This window comes from Pituophis catenifer, unplaced genomic scaffold (genome assembly GCF_029215685.1).
Source record: "Pituophis catenifer annectens isolate HBS135680 unplaced genomic scaffold, rPitCat1.0.hap2 SCAF_1, whole genome shotgun sequence".
Classification (NCBI taxonomy): domain Eukaryota; kingdom Metazoa; phylum Chordata; class Lepidosauria; order Squamata; family Colubridae; genus Pituophis; species Pituophis catenifer.
In genome coordinates, this window is record NW_027256881.1 from 312,476,093 (window position 1) to 312,499,207 (window position 23,115).

Consider the following 23,115-nt stretch of genomic DNA (forward strand, 5'->3'; position numbering starts at 1 on the left):
TGATAGCATTGTGATTTAATACCAGCTGTCTGCAATTACTGTAAGTTCGAATCTCACCAGGCTCAAGGTTGACTCAGCCTTCCATCCTTTCTAAGGTAGGTAAAGTGAGGACCCAGTTTGGGGGGGCAATAAGCTGACTTTGTATAAATATACAAAAGGATGAAGGCTATTGCTTAACGCATTGTAAGCCGCCCTGAGTCTCCGGAGAAGGGCGACATATAAATCAAATTAAAAAAAAAAAAAATCCAGCTTCCTCCATTGACTTGATGTTGAGGTTTTGGAAAAAGTGGAAAGTGGAAACTAAGTTGATTAAGGGTCTAGAGACAAAAACATATGAAGAACGGTTGCAGGAATTGGGGATGGCCATTCTAGAGAAAAGAAGGACTAGACCCAAATTTTGATCATGGGAGTGTGGGGATGCTGTGATGGTTAAATGCAAGGAACAGTTGTAAGTCACTTTTTTAGTGCTGTTGTAACGTCAAATGATTTCTAAAAGAACGGTTGTAAGGTAAGGACTACCTATACAACAATGCATACTGGGGGTCCCCAACCTCTGGGTCGCAGCCCACTACCGGGCCGTGGACTAATTGCCACCGGGTCGTGTGAGTGGCCAGCCAGTGTGTGTGCCTCCACATACATGTACAGCCCCACAGCATGCACAGGCACATATGCTTACCCCTCCCATAAAATCATCCTCTCTTTCCTCCCTCCCCTAGAAACTGAATGTTCTCTATACAGGAAGTTCTCGACTCAGGACCACAATTGAGCCCAAAATTTCTGTTGTTAAGTGAAACATTTGTTAAGTGATTTTGCCCCATTTTATGACATTTCTTGATTCAGTTGTTAAGTGAATCACCACAATTGATAAGTTAGTAACCCAATTGTTAAGTGAATCTGGCTTCCCCATTGTCTTTGCTTGTCAGAAGGTCGCAAAAGATGAGCACATGACCTTGGGACTCTACAACCGTCATAAATATGAACCAGTTGCCAAGCATCTGAATTTTGATCACATGACCATGGGGATGCTGCAAAGGCTGCAATTGTGAAAAACAATCATATTAAATATAGACTAGACACATTCACCATTTTAAGAATGGGTAATGGCATTTAATTAGCCACTATGAGTTGAAATCTTTCTTTCTTGAGGAAAATGCTTTAGGTATGGGCTCATAAGGATAATTTACATCTAGTCTAGGAAGGTGAGATCCTGCCATAAAATGATATATCATAAATATTTCAAGAATTTGTCATGGCAATAAATCTGTCACACCCCCGGATAAGGTAATTCAAAAAGCTGTGATTATATGTCAAATATGGACGCTATAAATTATATAGAATTGCTAATGGCAGGTGGCATATTCAGCATTAATTTACGGGAGAGAACAATCCAGTAAGAAATGGAATCAGAGACTAACAATGCAATTAATGAATAAATTAAAAATGTAATTTCCTCATTACTCACCAGAGCAATATTACAGTATTTAAAACTGTAATAAAACTGGCTTAGAAATACCTTTTCCAATCGTAATAATCACTGTATACACAATAATGTCAAATGTCTAAAAATACACATTTTCATAAAGGCTGCACCTGGAGCCTTCATTCACTTTTAGCTCAAGAGTTTTCAAAGGAAGTCTTTCATGCTTATTAGTTGTAATGTAGTTCTCTTTACAATTCTTAAAACTATTTAGTAGATAGATATTTACTAGAGTGATAGAAATTGCTTGCCTGGTTTTATTCACAATTCACAGGATATCTAAAACAGCTTTCGACCTTGAATAGATGATTTCTCTGGCAAGGGACACATCATTGCTGTAAGTTTCTAGGAGCATTCCATGTCAGTAAAAGATCTGAGACATATACCAATAACTCTAGAAACAACTGACCTTCTCAACCCCATGTAACAACACCTAAAATGTATAAATTACACCAACTGCATAATACAATTATTAAATTTCATACATTTTCTATTTTTATGTTGTCAAAGTAGCTATTAAATGTAGTGATTGTTTTGTGTTAAAGTGTTGGGAGACAAGAATTTAATTGTTTTCCCTTGGATGATTCCATAAAGCCACATTACTAAAATCTGCTATTAATAATGGAGACAGAAACATATAAATACATTATAGGTCTTTTATGTTTTTCTCTGAATACACTACAGCAGTTCTTAATAATCAGTCATTCCTTGCCAGTATCACATCCTTAAACAATATTCCCAAAATTAAAGTGCAGGCCTATTTGGAAGTGTGCGCTTTATTGAATTCAATGGACTAGGCTCTAAACCAGGGTATCAAACTCGCGACCCGTGGGCTGGATGCGTCACATGCTGCCCCCCCACCCCCGGTTTGGCGAAGGGGGAAAAAGTCATGATATATTATGTGATAACAACGTGACGCGGTGGGTTTGACATCCCTGCTCTAAACCATCATAGGGCTGCTCCATTAATTATGAAAAATGTAAAACAACCAACTTTATACAGCAAAAAAAGTTTGAACTTTTCTTAGTTACATTTAATATCCATTGCAATATAAACATTTTCTTACTATTCAGAAAATGCACACAGACATATATCTACAAACCTCTTTTCTAAAGTGTGATCTATTTCAGAATTTTAAATATACCCTAACTTGAGGCTATCTAAGCATTTTGGAGCTACACTCTGACAGGATGGCATGTTGGAGAGGATTATTACTTCCCCAAATTGGGGATATAGTTGTCAAGTATTATATTCTCCCAAAGAAGGTAACAATATAGATGATATACATAGATTTATAGATAGATACAGAAGATATAGATGTAGACAGATGATATAGACAGAGACATTCGCCTTCTGGCTGATAACATATGCAGTGAATGAGTCTCTGTACCGCTTCCAGTTAATTAGTCCTTTAATATTTAGATTGCCCAAATCCAAAGGAACTTTAAAGAAAATTCTAATAGCCATCTGGTAGTCATCCAGGTTTTTGCAGGCCAGATAGGATACACCTAACTTAATATCAAAAAGTTGTATAATAGGAACCAAGGAAGATTAATTAAATTTATTGCATTAAAAATGGTAATTTCTCCTCTCACCAACTGGAAACTGTGAAGAAGAATCTCCTACTTTAAATTATCTGTTTTTTTAATGGTACAGGACTGTATTTTACATCAAGTTTTTATTGACACCTTATGCTTACTAAAAGATTTCAAGAGAAACAGAAAGAACCCCTTCTTTGAACTGTTTGAAAAGCATATGGTAATTTGTAATATTTACAGTATATGCTTTTATTGCAAAAAAGCAATAGAGAAAATCACTGCCATGCCCATTTCTTAGATAGGCAACTATGAGAAAAAAATAGCTGGTAAATCACTTAAGGATACAGTATGACAGAACCTTATGGCAAATTTAGGCATTTGGCACTTGACTTCCAAGTGATGCATTCTATATTCTACTTCAGCTTTTGTCAACCTGTGGATAGTTTGAGCTGCAACTCTTGGAATTGCCTATTTAGCTGGGAATCCTAGCAGTTGTAACTAATATACTACGAAGCTGTCAACCTTGAGAAAGCAACTCTATAAAGCCTTACTATATATATGTGTGCAATAGGAATAATCACATATGCTATCCCTGTTTAGCTTTTGCTTTGTTTACTTTCATCTTTTTACTTTCTGTAAGATTTTAGACAATGAGATGGTTGAGTGAAGTATTAATTCTTTATATTATATAAAGCATCAGAAAATGAAAAATTGTATTGTCTACTACTTTATGCTATGAGGGGCAACATCCTTTAAGATTATTAACAAGAAGTATTTCCCAAATCCTGTTGCTCAAAATTGTTTCATAAGAGACTTGTAAAGAATAAAGCTGGGATTATCAACTTGTAAAATAAGATACAGTTTGAGAAAACAAAATTCTATGCAATGTAGCTAAAACACATCTTCATGTGCTTTAATCTACAGCTTCCCTGTTTTAAAGCTGCAAATGTTTAGTATTATACAGGAATTCTTTTCTATCCATCACTACTGAAACATTGATTCTGTAACTGGAACAAATAAATATGGTCTGCAACAAAACACTACAGTAAATAGCAGGCATTTGGAGAGGCCAGTTGGACATGCCTATTCCCAGAAAATTCCATTCCATTTCAAACTTTAATTTTTATTTACTTTTCTTGTTTTCTCTCTCTCTCAACCTCAGTCACCATATTCTTTGATTGCTGCATGCTAGGTTATCATTGGACTCTTTGGGGACATCTAATTTTCTCCTGTTCAGATTTACCCCTGCAAAACAGTTCCAAGCAGCTGTACAAATTGCCTTGTAAAATGATGCCAGATGAGTTCATTTTTACAGAACAATTAGAAAAATCAAATGATGACATTAAAACTTTCCTAAATTCATCCTCTAACAATGAGGGTTTTCCTTCATTAAACAAGAAAAATTTATTCATGCATTATAGCAGAAAAATCTTACCAAGTTATAAGTTGCAACTATAAGCACACTTATTAGAGAAGATGTCATAATTCAGTATTGTAAGGCTTACTTCTGAGTTACTTAGTCATAATGAAAATATAAGATTCTTCATTTTCCATTTATTCCAGCAACCAAAAAATCATACAGGTCTACTTAATATGCTGTACTTACCATCCTGTATAATTTATCTTCTAGGTCTTGATTAATTCTTTGTAAGGCTAGGTAGTTGTTTTGTATCCTAAAATAAAGAAGAAATAGTGTAATTTACATAATCTTTGCACTTTCACTTTGTACTTTTTAACTCTAGCAGTTGCAACTCAGTTCCTATTTCTTTATATGTGAGATAGGTACTTTATCTGTGATAAATCTGAAAAGCAAGTTGATGAAATGGCCCAGCTAAAACCCGAAAGACACTGAATCAAAACACCACTCAAATACGGAGCTTTCATTGGCCAATCTTGGGCTGAACACTATCTTTGAGTTTAGGCCTACCTCACAGGATAGCTGTAATAGGCAAAAGAGAAAAGGAAGAGAGAAACACTGTATATATATTATTTACCTGAGAGCAAAGTTAAGAATAAACCTGGAAACAATAAGAACCTGACCAAACAACTGTGGGACTTACTGTTTCCTATTCCTCACTGTGGTGCAAATTCAAAGGCTGTTGTGAAATATTGGACAGTCAGTCTAAAATAAGTTGACCTAGATAAAGAATCGTGCCCTGGTGTATTGGCACTTTTCACATTCTTTACCTTCATGGAAATTAAAAGGGGGAAACCATGTCTATCATTACTTTTGATTCCCTGAAAGTAAGAGGAACAAGCATTCTGAGAATGGCTCCTCTCTGATACTGATCAGGTGTCCAGGATGAGGACAGTTTCTCTTTCTATTCTGAGTTCATTGTCATCTGAGGTCATCAAAAACCAGTAGGAGAGACAAGTTCCAGGCCTGTCCACTAGAGAGCTTTTGGCAGAAGTAAGGAAGAAGCAGAAATGTAAAATTTCCCTCCCTGCTCTAAAGCAAAGCAAAGCCATAGTCATTGTTAATAATAGAGCATATCAATTTAGCCATTATCTATCCACTGCAGGATGAAGGCCTCCTCCGTACGTTTCCAATCAATTCAGTCCTGAGTTTTCTTTTGCCAATTGGACATACAATACTTGCTGATGTCGTCGATCCATCTTGTTTTAGGTCTCTTTCGTGGACATTTTTATCAAGCGGGATCCATTCTATGACTTCCTTGATCCACCTGCCATCAATTCTTCGCATTATATGACCAACCCTCTTCCATTTCAATTTTTTTACTCTCTTGATGATATTGTACACTTTCGTTTGTTCTCTAATCCATGTGCAGGTATTTCTATCTTGTCTTGTAATGCTGAGCATGTATCTTTCCATGACTCTTTGCGCCATTCGTAGCTTTCATATTGATTGTGAGGTTAGTGTCCATGTTTCACTGACATATGTTAGAGCAGGTAGCACACACTTATCAAAAACCTTTCTCTTCAGGCATAGGGGGGAGGCCGTTCTGGAAAATTATGCTTAGCTTGCCAAATGCCTGCCAACCACATTTTAACACATCATTCAATTTCCTTTATTGTATCTCCTTCCATTGAGATCCATTGGCCAAGGTATATGTTACGGTCTACTATGTCTAGTTCTTCTCCAGATACAATTTTTTCCCTTTCTTTATTAAACATAACCTGGCTCTTTTTCAGGTTTATTGTTAAGCCAAATGGTTCTCCTGCTTTGTGCAGCTCTTAAGTGTCTTTGTAGCTCTTATGGGTCTTATCAGAAGAGAACAACATCATCTGCAAATCTTAAGTGGTTTAAATAGGTGCCATTGATTTTTATTCCATCTTTTGTCCAGTCTAGTTTGCAAAGTACTTCTTCAAGGCAGGCTGAGAAAAGGACAGATGATATTGTATTGCCTTATTGTACACCTTGTTCTATGTTGATTTCCACTTTAAGATCATTAAGACAAATTACTACCATTGTTTTTTCATATATTAATTGTAGTAAGTTTATCTAAACAGTGTCTACGCCTTGGTTGAGCAATGCCTTAATTATCGCTTGCTGTAATACTGAGTCCAACGCCTTTTCGTAGTCAATGAAAGTCATGCACCCATTGCACAGAGACATGGTGTACTCATTGTGCTATTCAATGACTTCAATCAACCTGGATGTGATCCATTGTGCTGTAACAACTTCTGAACCCTGCCTGCTCCTTTGGCAGTGATTATTTAATGTTCTCAATCTTCTTTTTGCTATTATCTTGGTGAAAACACTGTAGATGACTGAAAGAAGGCTAATTGGGCAATAGTTCTTTAAATAATCTTGGGCCCTTCAGCATTTTTCCATGCATCGGGTATTTTTTTTCTTCTCTGAAGGACCTGAAGTTTTGCTAGTATCTTGTGTAAACTGTGACCACCAGTTTTCAGCATTTCAACCACAGAGCGTATACAAGACAGAAAAGATCAGAAGCAATTTAATTTTGAATATAAATGTTTAAACCCTGACTTTTAAATAGGGATGGAGAACTTTGACGTAAAACCCTGGAGAATTTCTGGCAGTAAAAATACATTTGTTTGGACTTGTTACTACCCATGTTGCAAGTCTGGGTGAAAAATAATATAAAATGTTAATGATTTTATTATGGGAATTGCCAGCATCATATATAAAACTTGCAGTATAGCTAACTTTCAGGCTGCAGGCAATTCCCTAGCATCTTTCTTGAGGCATCTGTGCTGGGTGGGAAGGAACATTTTGGACTGATTTTTTTAAATTTTGAAGTAAGTGTAGTTGAAAGACTGAAGTCTTGCAGAGGTTTAAAGAGCCCATTTTCTTAAATAACCCTTTTGATTTGAAAATGGTCCCTATAAGAAGGTCAAAAGAAACCTACTATGGACAAATGCAGTTAATAAAGGCTCAGATTAATATAAAAGAAACTAGGAAGAATTGCTGTGTGGATCTCCTTTCACAAATCCCTTGACAAATGGGCTGAAAACATTAGATATTTCACCTCTTTCAGTCCTCATTGGATTTTAAGTGTGGCCTCTGCTCACAAGGAAGCAAGAAGGACATGGATTTTAATCAGATTGCTTTAATATTCAGCTGGGTTAATACAGACTGTTAAAAACCCTAATAGGAATTTCTCTGCCATGATTATACGGAGTTAATTTCGATCGAGTTTCTTTGAAACACTTTCCCCATCTCTTTTGGTAGCTGGGCTTAGCTTCCTTTTCTGAAGTAATCATTTAACAGTCTCTCCTTCATTTCCCACAATCTTTCACATGCAGCCGCATACCATGATTTTGAGAATCAATATATTAGAGTACCTACCCTCATAATGTGCTGCAAAGATTCCTATGCATAAAATATGGATAATTTGTCATAAGAGACATTTTTTTCCATTCGCTCTTGGAATTTACAGGTAAAAGATAGAGAAATATAGTATAGCAATAGCACTTAGCAATAGCATTTAGGTTTATATACTGCTTCACTGTGCTTTTACAGCCCTAAGCGGTTTACACAGTCAGCCTCTTGCCCCCAACAATCTGGGTCCTCATTTTACCCGCCTCGGAAGGATGGAAGGCTGAGTCAACTTTGAGCCTGGTAAGATCCGAACTGCCAAATTGCAGGCAGCCAGCAGCCAGCAGTCAGCAGAAGGAGCCTGCGTCACCACAATTCTATCTATGTATAAATGCTTATTAAGGTAACTTGGAGTTTCTTGTAAAAAAATTTGTAGCGCTCTACATGAGGCTACCTTTGAAGAGAATCTGGAAGCTTCAGCTAATGTAAAAAGCAGCTGAGCAGGCAGTTCTTGAGGGCCCTAGGCCGGTCGATGTCAATCTTCTGCAAGCTGCACTGGCTCTCAGGTTGCTTCTGGCTCCAATTCAAGGTGTTGGTTATCACTTTTAAAGCCCTTCATGGCATGGGTCCAGGCTACCTGAGGAAGCAGTTCACCCTGCAGAGGACCTGGAGGCCCCCTTATGGCATCTAATGGGGGCTGGGGCTCGGAAGCAGCTTGTTATCCCGGAAGAATCTCAGGAAGATAGGGTTGGTGGGCGACGGAGGGGTTTTTCCCCGTTGTACGCATACCAACCTCCTTCCTCCTTCCCCCTCCTGGGACTTTGTCTGCCAAATAAAGGGCTTGTTATCCGCCCTGAGTGAAGGAGTCCGCCCTCTTCTCCACCCCGTTTCCCTCCTTCCCCTTCCCTTCTTTTTTCTCTTTCATTGGGACTTACTAGGATACGATCTAGAGCATAAGACTTTGCCAAGGATTTCTCTCTTTGCCCCTGGCGTGACTCACGGACTGACTGACTGATAAACTATCTCCCTCTGACCATGGCTCAGTTAATTGATGCAACTGCTGAGGGGTTCTTTATTACATCAGGACTTTCGCCATTGGGAGAAGTAATTTTCGATCTATGACCCTTCGAGGGTCCCGCCGTGAGAGGGCGAACTGGACGCTGTTCCCATTGGCTGAAATTGTCAGAACCCTCCTACTGTCGTGGGAGGACAGTAGAGATACCAATGGTACATCAATGAACAATATGGCCCCATGATACATCTTGAGACCCCTGATTAAGTTCCCTTCCTCCATCGCTGCACTTGGAGATGTACACAACTGCGGATCTTATTGCGCTGCGAGATTCCCCCCTCTTGCAGATGTGGCCCTCATCCTTATCGAGGGCCCACCTCAATGACGGGCTTTGGGACCCAGAGAGGTGGCATGTGAAAACTAGGGGGTTGAGGGCTTTTTTATCAAATTTTTTAGTTAAATTTTTAAGGGGGCTCAGGGAGGGGGGAGGGTCAAATTAGAACTCAGGTTGTGGGTTTGGGGGAAAACCCACAAGGGGGAGGGTCGGGGTCAGGTCTGGCCGCGAAGCACAGTGGGGGTGGGTGGGCCTGGGATAGAGGGGGGGGGTTAGAGCTCATCCGGATAGTGTTTTGAATATCAATACTGTGGGTGGGAGGGGTAGATATGGCGGGAGCAGGGGGCCATATCGTGTTAGGGGAGCACGCACTCGCTGTTTACGAGCGATGGTGTGCTCCGGCCCCCAAAGTTCCACCCGTTTCCCAGGTTGCACAGACCCTCAGGGCCCTGGCCTTCGGCTGATGCTGTGCAATGCCAGGTCCGTAGTAAATAAAGCCCCCCTCATTTGTGATCTTATTCAGGAGGGGGGTGCAGACCTGGCAGGTGTTACCGAGACCTGGTTGGGCCAGGAGGGGGGGTTCCCCTCGTTGAAATGTGCCCTCCAGGTTTCCTTGCTTTCCATCAGCCGAGGTCACAAGGGAGGGGCGGGGGGGTAGTGGTCATCATCATCTGAAACCGAGGGAGGCCACTGTCCCTCAGACAACCGGCTGTGAATCCCTCCTTGTGAAATGGGGCCACGGGGTTCAGATGGGTTTGCTGATCACGTACCTGGCTCCCTGCCACGTGGCAGCAGCCCTGCCCGAGCTACTTAATGTCATTGCCGCGGTGGCGGTTGATACCCCCAGGCTTATGGTCATGGGGGATTTCAACCTACCGTCCGTGGGCGAGGCATCTGAGGTGGCTCGGGAGTTCATGGCTTCCATGACAGCTATGGACCTGACCCAGTTAATTCATGCCCTACCCATACAGGGGGAAACACGCTGGATCTGGTTTTTGTCTCTGGACAGTGGTTGAGTGATCTCGAGATAGGGGATATAGTCACCGAGCCCTTGTCATGGTCTGATCACTCTCTCCTTCGTCTCGACCTTCGAACCGCTGCACCCCGCCGCAAGGAGGCGGAGCCGGTAAAATGGTTCCGCCCCAGGCGCCTGATGGAACCTGATAGGTTCCAGATGGGGCTTGGGCCATTCCCTGAGGCTCTGGCACACACCTCGACTGGAGACCTAGTGGCCGCCTGGGATAGGGCGGCCGCTGGAGCTCTGGACCAGGTCATGCCCGGGCCTCTGACCCGGCGCCGATCTCATTTAGCTCTTTGGTTCACTGAGGAGCTGAGGGAGTTGAAGCGCCAGAAAAGATGCCTAGAGAATAGTTGGAGGGCCAGCCGTTCTGAATCTGACCGGACACTGGTAAGATCTCATATTAGGAATTACCTAGTGGCGATAAAAGCAGCGAAATGTAGCTATTTTGCTGCTCTTATTGCGTCATCAGATAATCGCCCGGCCGCCCTGTTTAGGGTGACCCGCTCCCTACTCCACCAGGAAGTGCGGGAGGACCCCTTGGAGGGTAGGGCCGAGGATTTTGTTCAATATCTGTATGACAAAATCACTCAGATTCGGGAAGATCTGGACTCCGACTGGGTAGTCTCAGGGGGAGGGACCGGGGCAGGTCTTGAGAATGTTATCTGGGATGAGTTTGATCCTGTGACCCCTGAGGACGTGGACAGGATTCTGGGTAGACTGAACGCGACCACTTGTTTATTGGACCCGTGTCCCTCCTGGTTAGTGCTGGCTTCTCGGGAGGTGACACGAGGCTGGTTCCAGGGGATTATAAATGCTTCGTTGGGTGAGGGTGTCTTTCCTGCCGCCTTGAAAGAGGCGGTGGTGAGGCCTCTCCTCAAGAAGCCTTCCCTGGACCCGGCAATGTTGGTAAATTATCGTCCGGTCTCCAACCTTCGTTATGTGGCGAAGGTTGTTGAGAGTGTGGTCGCGCAACAGCTCCCCCAGCACCTGGATGAAACGACGTATCTGGATCCGTTCCAGTCGGGCTTCAGGCCCGGATACAGCACGGAAACGGCATTGGTCACGTTGGTTGATGATCTCTGGAGGGCTCGGGACAGGGGGTGCTCCTCTGTCCTGGTCCTGTTAGATCTCTCAGTGGCTTTTGATACCATCGACCATGGTATCATGCTGCACCGGTTGGAAGAGTTATGGGTGGGAGGCATGGTGTTGCGGTGGTTCTCCTCCTTCCTCTCTGACTGGTCGCAGTCTGTGTTGACAGGGGGACAGAGGTCGACCCCGAGGCCCCTCATACGTGGGGTGCCACAAGGGTCGGTCCTCTCGCCTCTCCTGTTCAACATTTATGTGAAGCTGCTGGGCGAGATCATCCGTGGTTTCGGGGTGGAGTACCATCAGTACGCTGATGACACCCAGCTCTACATCTCCACCCCGGATCACCCCAACAATGCCCTTGAAGTGATGTCCCGGTGCCTGGAGGCCGTACGGATCTGGATGGGGAGGAACAGGCTCAGGGTCAACCCATCCAAGACCAAGTGGCTGTGGTTTCCGATGTCCCTATATAGTCAGTTGACGCCATCACTGACTATTGGGGGTGAATCACTGGCCCCCACGGAGAGGGCTTGCAACTTGGGCGTCCTCCTGGATTCACGGCTGTCTTTAGAAGAGCACTTGACGGCCATGACCGGGAGGATTTTTTATCAGGTTCGCCTGATTCGCCAGTTGCGTCCCTTTCTGGATCGGGACTCGTTACGCACGGTCACTCATGCCCTCGTCACCTCCCGCCTGGACTATTGTAATGCTCTCTACATGGGGCTCCCCTTGAGGAGCACCCGGAGGCTCCAACTGGCGCAGAGTGTGGCCGTGCGGGTGGTAATGGGAGCGACATGGCGCTCCCATGTGACACCTCTCCTGCGCGAGCTGCACTGGCTCCCGGTGGTCTTCCGGGTGCGCTTCAAGGTTTTGGTTACCACCTTTAAAGTGGTCCATGGCTTAGGACCTGGTTATCTACGGGACCGCCTACTACCACCAATAGCCTCCCACCGGCCAGTATGCTCTCATAGAGAGGGACTCCTCCGGGTGCCGTCAGCCAAACAGTGTCGGCTGGCGACCCCTAGGGGGAGAGCCTTCTCTGTGGGGGCACCTACCATCTGGAATGAGCTCCCCCCAGAGATACGGAGGATCCCGGATCTGCGCACCTTCCGCCGCGCTGTGAAGACTTTTTTATTCCATGAAGCGGGCTTGGCCTAATCTCCTCCTTCTTTTAATATGTAAATTTTAAATCTGTTTTTAAATTATTGGGGTGTTTTAATTTGTCTGGGCCAAAATGATTTAATTTGATTTTATCTGGTTTTTAAATTTTTATATTTATGTATTTTATTGTTTGGCTGTTCACCGCCCTGAGTCCTTCGGGAGTAGGGCGGTATACAAATCAAATAAACTAAACTAAACTAAACTAACCCTGCTGGAGTTAACCCGCTCTGCTGATGCGGGTAGAAGGGCTATGCTGTGGATTCCATCCGTGATAGAATTTTGGTTCCTGTCCTTTGGAACATCATCCCCTGGAGATGAGAACCTCATCCACCCTTTTGGCCTTCTGAAAAATCATGAAGACTAGCCTGAGACCCAATGGGAATCTGGCAGTTTGGAAGTGGCCAATGGAGTAGATAAAGAGGCTAATGGAGTAGACAAAAACCCACCTCCTCCCAGTGCATACTTTGCTCTCTTTCTCTCCATAACCGTCTCAGATTTTCGGTTATTTTAGTTGAATTTTCAATGTATTTATTGTTTTAATGTTTTATAGTGCATTTTAATTGAATATCTGTAAGCCATCTAGAGTTGCCTCTGGTGAGATGGTCAGCATACAAGTATAAATAAATCAAAAAATCAATAAATTAAATAAAACCAGCAAAGTTGCAACTAGAATTGGAAGTAAATTTTATTGAATTCAGTGAGACTTTGCAGGAGAAGGAGAGGCAGAACTTGGAGGCAGAGTCAAAAGAGGAATCAGACTAGAGTCTCTATGTAGCCATAAATGGACTAAGTCCATTTCTTCTTGAATTCCATTGACCTTTATCTAAAGTCAAAATACTGCTAACCATTAATTGAGTAGATTCCTTTGCACAGGCATGTTTAGCAATAAATCAACTTAATTGGAACTTCATGTGTGGTCCTGATCTTTAGCACCCAACAGTCTCATTCCTTTACACACATAGAGTACATACAACCATGTTGTTAATCTGAAACAAATAATTGAAACATTATACCTACTTCTTACTTCTGATATTCAATCATTCATTCACCATGGCAAATGGTGAAAAAAGGACCATCTTTAATTGTTTATTGAGGAATAAGAAGAGCAGGATCAGATGCAAGATCTTTTTAGTCCTGCATTTAGTTCTATTAGTGGTCAACCAATAATCCACAGCCTAGAAAGGAAAAAATAACTTCCTTTTGTCTATGTAGAATTCCTTATCAATTAGCTTTGTGCGATGACTCTAAGATCCAACATTATTAGAGAGAAAAGAAAGAGAAAAAGAATCCCTATTTAATCGCTCTATCTCATGAATAAGTTTTCATATCTTGATTCTATCTCACCTTACTTGTTCCACCTCCCCACAATTTTAAATGTTGTAACTTTTCATCATAGGGAAGGTGCGGCAATCCTTTGATCATTTTATTAGTTCAGTGCTGAGATTTAATTAATGCCAACATTGAATTCCTTTCTAATTTTTAATGAGTGTCAACATTCTTCACATTTCTGATATTTCACGAAAATAATACGTGCAATTTTTTTTTTGTAATGTCAATGAATTCAGACACAAACCGTCTCAGTTTTTCGGTCACTTTTTCTAGTTCTTCCTGAGCGCGTCTCAGTTCTACTTCAAGATATTGACGTGTAGAATCAAATTCAGTTTCAAGCATTTCCAGTTTGTGAGTTGTGTAAGAAAGACGCTTACAGAGTTCCCCCTTCTGTTCCTGTAACGTGCTAGAAAGACAAAGAGTGCAACAGATTAACACCCCTTACAGACAGCCTAGTGACAGACATGAATTATACAATTTACATAATGTAACAAATATTAGAAGTTTATTCTTATTCCTTGGTATTCAATTAGAGCTGTCATTCTCTGGAGCAAAATTTCAGAAAATGAAAATCATTACCAATGTTTTGGTTTACTATGACTACCTACAGTATAATTCTCCAGTGTGTGAGCGTTAGATTTCTAGTGAATTAGCCTTTTAACTGAGAACTATTAATTGGAGATATAAATACATGGAACTAAGATCTTTTGCACAAATCAAACAAAAATGATGGGGCCAAGTAGAAGTTCCTGCTATGGGTTCAGAGTTCAAGATTTCAAGATTTCAAAGGCAAATCCACCAATTGGATACCATAGTCCATTGGTTATTAGTACTGGTTGTTCTGTTTTATTGCTTGGTCACTATTTTATGTTTTGTATTCTGTATTTATATATAGATGTGTAGATGTTTAATGTTGTATGGGTTTGGGAACTTGTTGGTTTCCTATTTGCCTTTATTTTATATGCCATCTAGTCATGCTGAGTTTGGCAGCCTTATGAATCTTGTAAACAAATAAATAGTAGCTCCATGCTACTTAGGATTGTGAGGAATAATAGAAAGTGGGAGAGATTATCTACTTTTGGAACATTCTTTATTTCCTATGCTGCTATAAAGAATCATCCAATCCCTCTTTTTAACCTCTCCACTTTTTTTTTTTTTTTTTTTTTAGGTAAGTGAAAAGGAAACCAAAAAATTGTCTCACTTTTATATATGGTACAAGTAGTCTTCAACTTACGGCTACAATTGAGCCCAAAATTTCTGCTGCTAAGCGAGACAGTTGTTAAGTCATTTTATGATCTTTCTTACCATAGTTGTTAAGTGAGTCACTGCAGTTGTTAAGTTACTAACGGTGTCAGGTTTCCAAGTGATAAAACCCATTCAAAAAAGAAATATGCAAAGTCCATCTCCCAAAACAAATTTAGAATAGAGTAGAATAACAGAGTTGGAAGGGATTTGGAGGTCTTCTAGTCCACCCCCCTGCCCAGGCAGGAAACCCTACACCGCTTCAGACAAATGGTTATTCAACATCTTCTTAAAAATTTCCAGTGTTGGGGCATTCACAACTTCTGCAGGCAAGTTGTTCCACTGATTAATTGTTCTAACTGTCAGGAAATTTCTCCTTAGTTCTAAGTTGCTTCTCTCCTTGATTAGTTTCCACCCATTGCTTCTTGTTTTACCCTCAGGTGCTTTGGAGAATAGTTTGACTCCCTCTTCTTTGTGGCAATCCCTGAGATATTGGAACACTGCTATCATGTCTCCCCTAGTCCTTCTCTTCATTAAACTAGACATACTCAGTTCCTGCAACCGTTCTTCATATATTTTAGCCTCCAGTCCCCTAATTTCTTTTATTTAGGAAGACATCAAACTGGAAAAGTCTGTTATAATTCCGGATCTGACACAAACCAGAATTACACCACATAATATTGTAAATTGGAAACATCCCACAAGTCACATTCCCCAATGAAAGCAAAATCAACATTGCCTGATGTCTTCAAACTCTACCTCCAGCTCTCAGCAAGGATAGCCTCTGTTCCCATGGGAAAGAAAGTCACCTAGCCAAAACAATCCTCACTATCTATTCCAGTAGTGGGTTTCAATTTTGTTCGCTACCAATTTGCTCGTGGGTGCGTGTATGCGCCGCTTCTACACATGCGCAGAGACGTCCGGGCGGGTGGGCAGAGCTTCCCGCTGCCATTGCTACCGGTTCGCGAACTATTAGCAACCCACCACTGATCTATTCCCTCCTCCCAACCTTAAGAATGTGGCGAGCCCGAAAAACCTCTCTTACATAAGTAAAGAGAAAGAGAAGGAATAAATGAGTATAATATAGGGCTAACTGAAATGGCTACACACGTCAACTTTCAGGTTCGACAAACAGGGTTGCTAGATGAATCTGGCTTCCCCATTGACTTTGCTTGTCAAAGGGTTGCAAAAGGTGATTCACAGGATTCTGGGACACTGCAACCATCATAAATATGATTCAGTTGCAAGCCTCTGAATTTTGATCACGTGACCATGGAGATGCTACAGTGGTCATGTGTGAAAAATGGACACAAGTCACTTTTTTCAGTGCCGTTGTATCTTTGAACGGTCACTAAACAAACTGTTGTAAATTAAGAATTACCTACACCAGGATACTAACAAACCTTTCTGTTAATGGAATTCAATAATAGGATAGGATAGGGAAGAAAAGGATTTAAGGACATATTTCTAAGAGAATGTGGTAACTCTTAGTACATTTTTGGTAAAGTGTCTTACAAACACTGAATGAATTAGCTCAGTTACAGTTATTAAAATAATGTAGTTCATAATGTGTTCAAACTAGAATGTATTATTTTAATAAAAACTATTTATAATTACAAAATATGATTTGGAGGGGGGGAGAGAAATCACTCCGAACCAAAAAACGGTACATAGAAACAGAATCTTTTCTATATATCCCTTTTGTAAATTGAACTGTGTGCACTGAAGTATGTTATGTCAGTTCTGGGTGAAGCCTGCAGGCTGAATCTATGAATGCATAATACAATTATTTGTGAGAAAGTACATGAACAACTTAGAAATGTTGAATGACAAATTGTATGTCTTTGACAACAGTGGTTTTACATATTCTAGGTATTTGCTCATACCCCATACCCCAGCCCATAAATAGAAATAGTATTACGCCTATAAAGTTTATTATTAAGGCTTCTTTGTATTAAAAGTCCTCAAATATAAGAGCACTGGGGGTTAGTTTAGTGTTCAGGTGAGCCCTGTCTTTTCAGCAGCAGCTGAAAAGCAGATGCCTAAAAGGAGTCAAGTAAGTAGGACAATAGCACAGTAGTTCCTTCTCACTGTTTTTCATCAGTGACAACAGGGATTGGCTTCAGATCCTTAAGCAACAGGTTCGCTGCCCCGTTGCTGGGTGGGCGTGGCCATGGTGGGTGTGGCCTAGTTGGCCGCCTGTACCACGGCCGGGGGGGGGCGCTTTTCGCCCTCCCCAGGCTCGGAGGCTTTCTCCGAGCCTCCGGGAGGATGAAAACTGCTTCCCCCAGAGTCTGGAGGCCTCCGGAGGCTGGAAACAGGCCCATTTCCAGACTTCCGGAACTTCCGGGAGGCCCGTTTTTTGCCCTTCCCAGGCTCCAGAGGCTTTTCTCGAGCCTCCGGAAGGGCGAAAACAGCTTCCCCTGAACCCCAGAGATCCTTGGCTAGAGGATCGCATGAACCCTGCTGAATCCCCAGAAGCCCACCTCTGAATGACAGGAATGCAAAGAAAAACTAATAGCCATTGAAACTTCAATTAGTATGCGTAATTCTCTTTTGAACTTTCTAAGTTAGTGGCCATTACTCTCTCTTCTACAATCTTAAATAAGTGCATTGGGTGAACAAATGTTTTGGTTTTGCTGGACTCAAAACTCCTATCATTCAGTTTCATTCATTCTATTTTTATTAAATATTTAAAATGACCCAATAGCTGAAGGTCTGTGTAATTTACAATAAACTACATTAAACAATGCAATTTGAATAAAAACATATACAATGAAATCAGATAATGAGCAAGATGTAACTCCATTTGAATTACATAGCAGCAAGGTTGTAACTGTGTAACTCCCGTATTATTTTACATGCCAAACAACTACAGGTAGTCCTCGACTTACGACAACAATTGAGCCCAAAATTTCTGTTGTCGAGACATTTGTTAAGTGAGTTTTGCTCCATTTTACAACCTTTCTTGCCACAGTTGTTAAGTCAATCTCAGCAATGGGTAAGTCAACCTGGTTGTTAAATGAATCTGGCTTCTCCATTGACTCTGCTTGTCAGAAAGTTACAAAAAATGATCACATGACAGCAATGGTCATAAGGATGAACCAGATGCCAAGCACCTCTATTTTGATCATGTGACCACGGAGGTGCTACAAAAGTTGTAGCTGTCAAAAACGGGCATAAGTCACTTTTTTCAGTGCCATTGTAAATGAACCATTGTAAGTCAAGGACTACCTGTACACAACATTATTTTTGTAAGAATCAGCTTTTTTAATTGCACAGATTTCTGTATATCTGAGTAACATTCTGTTCTGTACTAAAACTGGGTCTTTTATGATATAAATAGCATTAAAAAAAAGCACTATCCACTAAACACTGCAGACCTTGTCTAATGCCAACCTTAGCTGTTTTAACATTTGGAAAGGAAAACTGGATTTCATAAAAACACCCCCGATTCCCTTCTCCTTCTTTCCGATAGAGAGAGGTTCAAACTGTAAACAGCACTATCCCTGAAAAACAGTGTTTCACATTTCATTATAAATCCAGTTTTCACCCCAAGGTTATTATTGCCAGAAATGGTAAATGAAATTGTTTCACAGCCAAAATCACATCATTTCTTGGAAATTAGAATCCAGCTGATAACGTTGAATGTGTTCCACAGTTGGAAGAAGCAAGATTGGGAACAATTGCTTCCCAAAGCCTATAATTAAATTTATACATTGCATTAGGAGCCGTGGTGGCACAGTGGTTAGCATGCAGTACTGTAGGCTACTTCTGCTGATTGCCGACTGCCAGCAATTCGGCACTCCGAGTCCCACCAGGCTCAAAGCTGACTCGGTCTTCCATTCTTCCAGGGTGGGTAAAATGAGGACCCAGATTTTGTGGGGCAATATGCTGACCCTTAAAGCGCTTAGAGATTGCTATAAAGCACTGTGAAGTGGTATATAAATCTATTGCTATTATGTCATGCTTTACTTAACCATAATTGGTTGGCTAAGCCACAATTGGATTAGTTCACACAATACTCTATACCATTAACCATGCTTTTATTGGACTGATTCACTGAATAAAACTAAATCCAACATTACGGCCTTAGAAAATAATTGCTAGTTAAAATAGACATTGTAGCACATGCCAATGAACTTAAGATTTCCTTTTGAGTAAATGTGTATGGGATTTTACTGCACAAAAGCTAAATTACCAATATGGCAGTTGATTGCTTCATACATACAAATGGGATTTAAAACAAAATACTTTATTGTGGATTGGCTCCAAGTTAGATTTCCATTCACTCTGTTCAATGGATCTGTGTTTTTTCTTTCTTTCCTTGAATCAAGCAGCATTTGATAACAACTAAGTGTAATCGGTGTTCAATGGCGTATGTTTGGGGGAAGGAAGAGAAGGGTAAAGCTTTTACCTGTAACATTTTCAAATAATTTTACTTTTATAAGCATTGTTATGACAGAATGTAACCACTGCCTTAAAAAAAAAATCAGCTGATGGTTGGGAGAAGGTCAAAAGAAGGAAATGCTGTTTATCTACCTCTTCAAACACCCATTTCTCTCTGCCTGTATTTGTAAGACAGACTGAACAAAAAAAGACATTTTGTCTTCTTCTACTCATTCATGTCTGATTCTTGGAGACTACCTGGACAGGTTACTGTAGGTTTTTTGGTAAGAGTTTTTAGAGGAGGTTTGCCATTGCCTCCTTTCTAGGGCTGAAAGAAAGTGACCAGTCCAAGGTCACTGAAGTGGCTTTGTGCCAAAGGCATGACTAGAATGCCTGTTCTTCTACCAAGTAATCCATTTTAGTCAAATATGTTTTCCAAACCCAGCCCATGGTATATATGCATAATGTGAACTCAGTTAATTGCATTAATTGAGTAAACCAGTGTTCAATTAACCAGAGGTAATGATTATAACTTCTGGAGTACCTTTCACTATTCCTAGAATTTCTCACTGGTTCATGTGACTGGACTAGAAAGGAGATTTACCCATACTCATAAGTAGCTTCACAGAGAGACTTCTGGTGCACCTGTTTAGGGATGTGAAAATGTTCCATTATGGAAAACTGTGACCCTTGAATGGGCAATATTAAAGATTGGATTGCACTTCAATTTTTTTGGAATAATTAACTTCAAGCAAAATAGCTTGTTCAAAATCAGTTCTATTTCTGAACACCAGAACAACCCTATTTGAGGGAAATGCCCCATGATTAAATATTAGGCTCATGGCAACACCCATTACCTCCTGTTTATCTTATGGGATTTATTTGTTGCCTCAAAGTTGTTGTATCTGATATTTGACATTGGATATTGGGTGACAGCTAGTTAAGAAATAGGTTCTCTCACTCAACTAAAAGATTAGTTTATGTGGCTAAGGGGGGATAGTCTGCCCATCTCTACTTCTAAAAATATTGGCATCTCATTAGCTTTGATCCCTGGATGGAAATAGCTCAAGTTGCTAGCAATTATTGTTTTCTTTTTTGCAAAATCTCTGCAGTAAGTGGAACAAGCCAAGCACATTTGACTTGTGGTGCAGTGGACGGGAAACACCAGGGAACATAATTCAGAGCAGCAGAAATGAAGTCATCATCTCCCTATTGGGAGAGCCTTTTTGCTTTGGCAAGTAGATGAGATGATATTGCTGTGCATGGCAGATGAGCATTAAGAGAGCCAAAGAATGAGAATAATTATGAAACTTAGTCAAGGTTTTCCTTTCCCCCTCCTTTTTTGGATGGAATTACTATTTCATGTTAGCAGTTTCAACAGTAACACAATTTGTGGGACTGCTTGTAGTTTTAATTTAAAGTGAGCAGTTCTCAATCTAGCAGCTGAGGTCTTTTCAAAATCACAATGAACTTTCCCAGTTGAACCTGTGCAATAGAACTATGCTTCATTGAGCCATGAAGGATTATTTTAATATATATAATCACAGAAACAAGATTACTATATGCACAGAGATGGGAAAAAAAATGATCATCACCCACTATGAAGGAACAGTTGGTAAAACTGACAGAATTTGCTGAGATGGACAAACTGACTTCTTTGATTAAAGACAGGACAATACATTTACTGGTGACTGGAAACTCCTTATGGACTTTTTGTGTAAAAATGAACTTGTGATTTATGGTTTTGATAATTACACAGGATAATTATAGAAAGAAGAGAGTTATGGTGCGACTTTAGAGAAAGAGGTTAAAATATAATTGTACTTAATTGCTGTAAAGAATTATTGGAAGCCACTTTAGATCTTTGTACTTTATATCTTTCTCCTTTTTTAAAAATCTTTTTTTCTTATTGCACTTTTTCTTTTATTTCCCTCTTTCCTTTTCCTTTTATTTATTTTAAAAGGTAAAGGTAAAGGTCCTCCTTGCACATACGTTCTAGCTGCTCCCGACTCTAGGGGGCGGTGCTCATCTCCGTTACAAAGCTGAAGAGCCAGCGCTGTCCGAAGACGTCTCCGTGGTCATGTGGCCAGCATGATTAAATGGCAAAGCCACATGGAACACTGTTACCTTCTCACCAAAGGTTGTCCCTATTTTTCTACTTGCATTTTTTACCTGCTTTCGAACTGGTAGGTTGGCAGAAACTGGGACAAGTAACGGGAGCTCACTTCGTTACAAAGCACTAGGGATTCAAACCACTGAACTGCTGACCTTTCAATATTAATTCTTAATATTGCTGATAAAGCTTTCAATGACAAGGATATATGTATGCATGCATGTATGTATGTATGTATTTCTCTTTAGCCAGGTTCTACCTACGTAAACCAAGATATTATGCAGCCCTAGTTCAGTTAAATCACAATTTACTAGTTTCTGGGCTTTTTTTCTTCTGGCAGCCAGCAGACCCTTTTCTGCCCTTTTTCTGCCCTTTTTCTGCTGGCTGCCAGAAGAAAAAAGCCCAGAGACTAGTGAATTGTGATTTCACTGAACTAGGGCTGCATAATACCTTGGTTTACATAGGTAGAACCTGGCTAAAGAGAAATACACATAAAACCTACGAAAAAGAAACACACACACACACACACACACACACACACACACACACAAAGAGTATTGGCCATAATAGCTCCTAGTTCTCTTTTAAAGACATATAAGTAGTTGATCAACACCACATCTAATTTAGATGGGTTAAATGAACTTTTGGTCCATATTCTGATCTAACAACCCAATAAATTTATAGGTCACTCTAAATGTTTCAATTTGGAATGCATACATATTTGCATTTTATACACATTTGCAGAACTGTTCATTGCTATATTTTCTTATGTATTCATTGATACACAATTGATACATGATTCATTTAAAAATTGACTCTGGTATTTTGATCTCAACATATTGAAAGAAAGAAAAAGCAAAGAAAACAGTTATGACTTACGTAAATAATATTTTGCAACAAAAAGGTAGAAATTCAGATTCAATAGATCTTTTGTGGAAGCTAGAAACCACCTACATTTTAATATACATTAAATTAGAATCTCTAGAATGGCATTCACTGTTTAGCATCAAAAGCAGAATTGTTATAACTCTAAAAAAAACCCACCTCATTCTGAACAGTTACTTTCAAGCATTCAGATGTCTTGAATTTGTCATGTACATGCATTCTTTTTCAGGACTAGGGACAGCTCCATGCAGAATAACCCACACCAAATAACTATCTTTAATACACATAATGTTTGAGCAAAATACTCAATGTTCACAAGGAAATATTAGAGATGAACGAATGAAATTGTATTGGAAACAATTATTTTCAGTACAGTATTCAGTTTGCAAATTTCTAGATCCAACATACATTTAAGTTTCAGGAATATCTCAATGCCCAATCAGGTGAGGCAACCCGGTGATCAATTCTTTGAAATTATAGTACCATATATCTCCTAAAGAGACTGAACAAGAAATCACTAATGGGTTCCCCTAATTCTGGAAATAAGTTGCTATTTTGATGACCTTTATAAAGAAAAAAAACCAGAACATTTGTATTATGTGTGGATATCATGATTCACTTACCACTTATTAAATGCTGCCAAGTACAAAGAACAAACTGCTGCCATTAAATTGCATTCCAGCTTCATGGACTGGTTTTGAAATGAATAAAATCATCATGAATGGAATTTATTGTGAAATAATTTGCTGCATTACATTCAGCAGGCTATTTCACTCACTAT

General features: G+C 40.4%; 1 protein-coding gene across 2 annotated transcripts in view; it reads right to left on the reverse strand.

Annotated features, from left to right (window-relative positions):
* BEGAIN (brain enriched guanylate kinase associated) overlaps positions 1-23,115 on the reverse strand; it is a 174,288-nt gene that overhangs the window by 68,499 nt on the left and 82,674 nt on the right. For both annotated transcript variants that reach the window (XM_070931561.1, XM_070931562.1), the window contains 2 exons: positions 13,950-14,111; positions 4,622-4,688 (listed from right to left, as the gene is read on the reverse strand). In XM_070931561.1, coding sequence (XP_070787662.1) covers positions 4,622-4,688; positions 13,950-14,111 — 229 coding nt within the window. The remainder of the gene's footprint in view (positions 1-4,621; positions 4,689-13,949; positions 14,112-23,115) is intronic.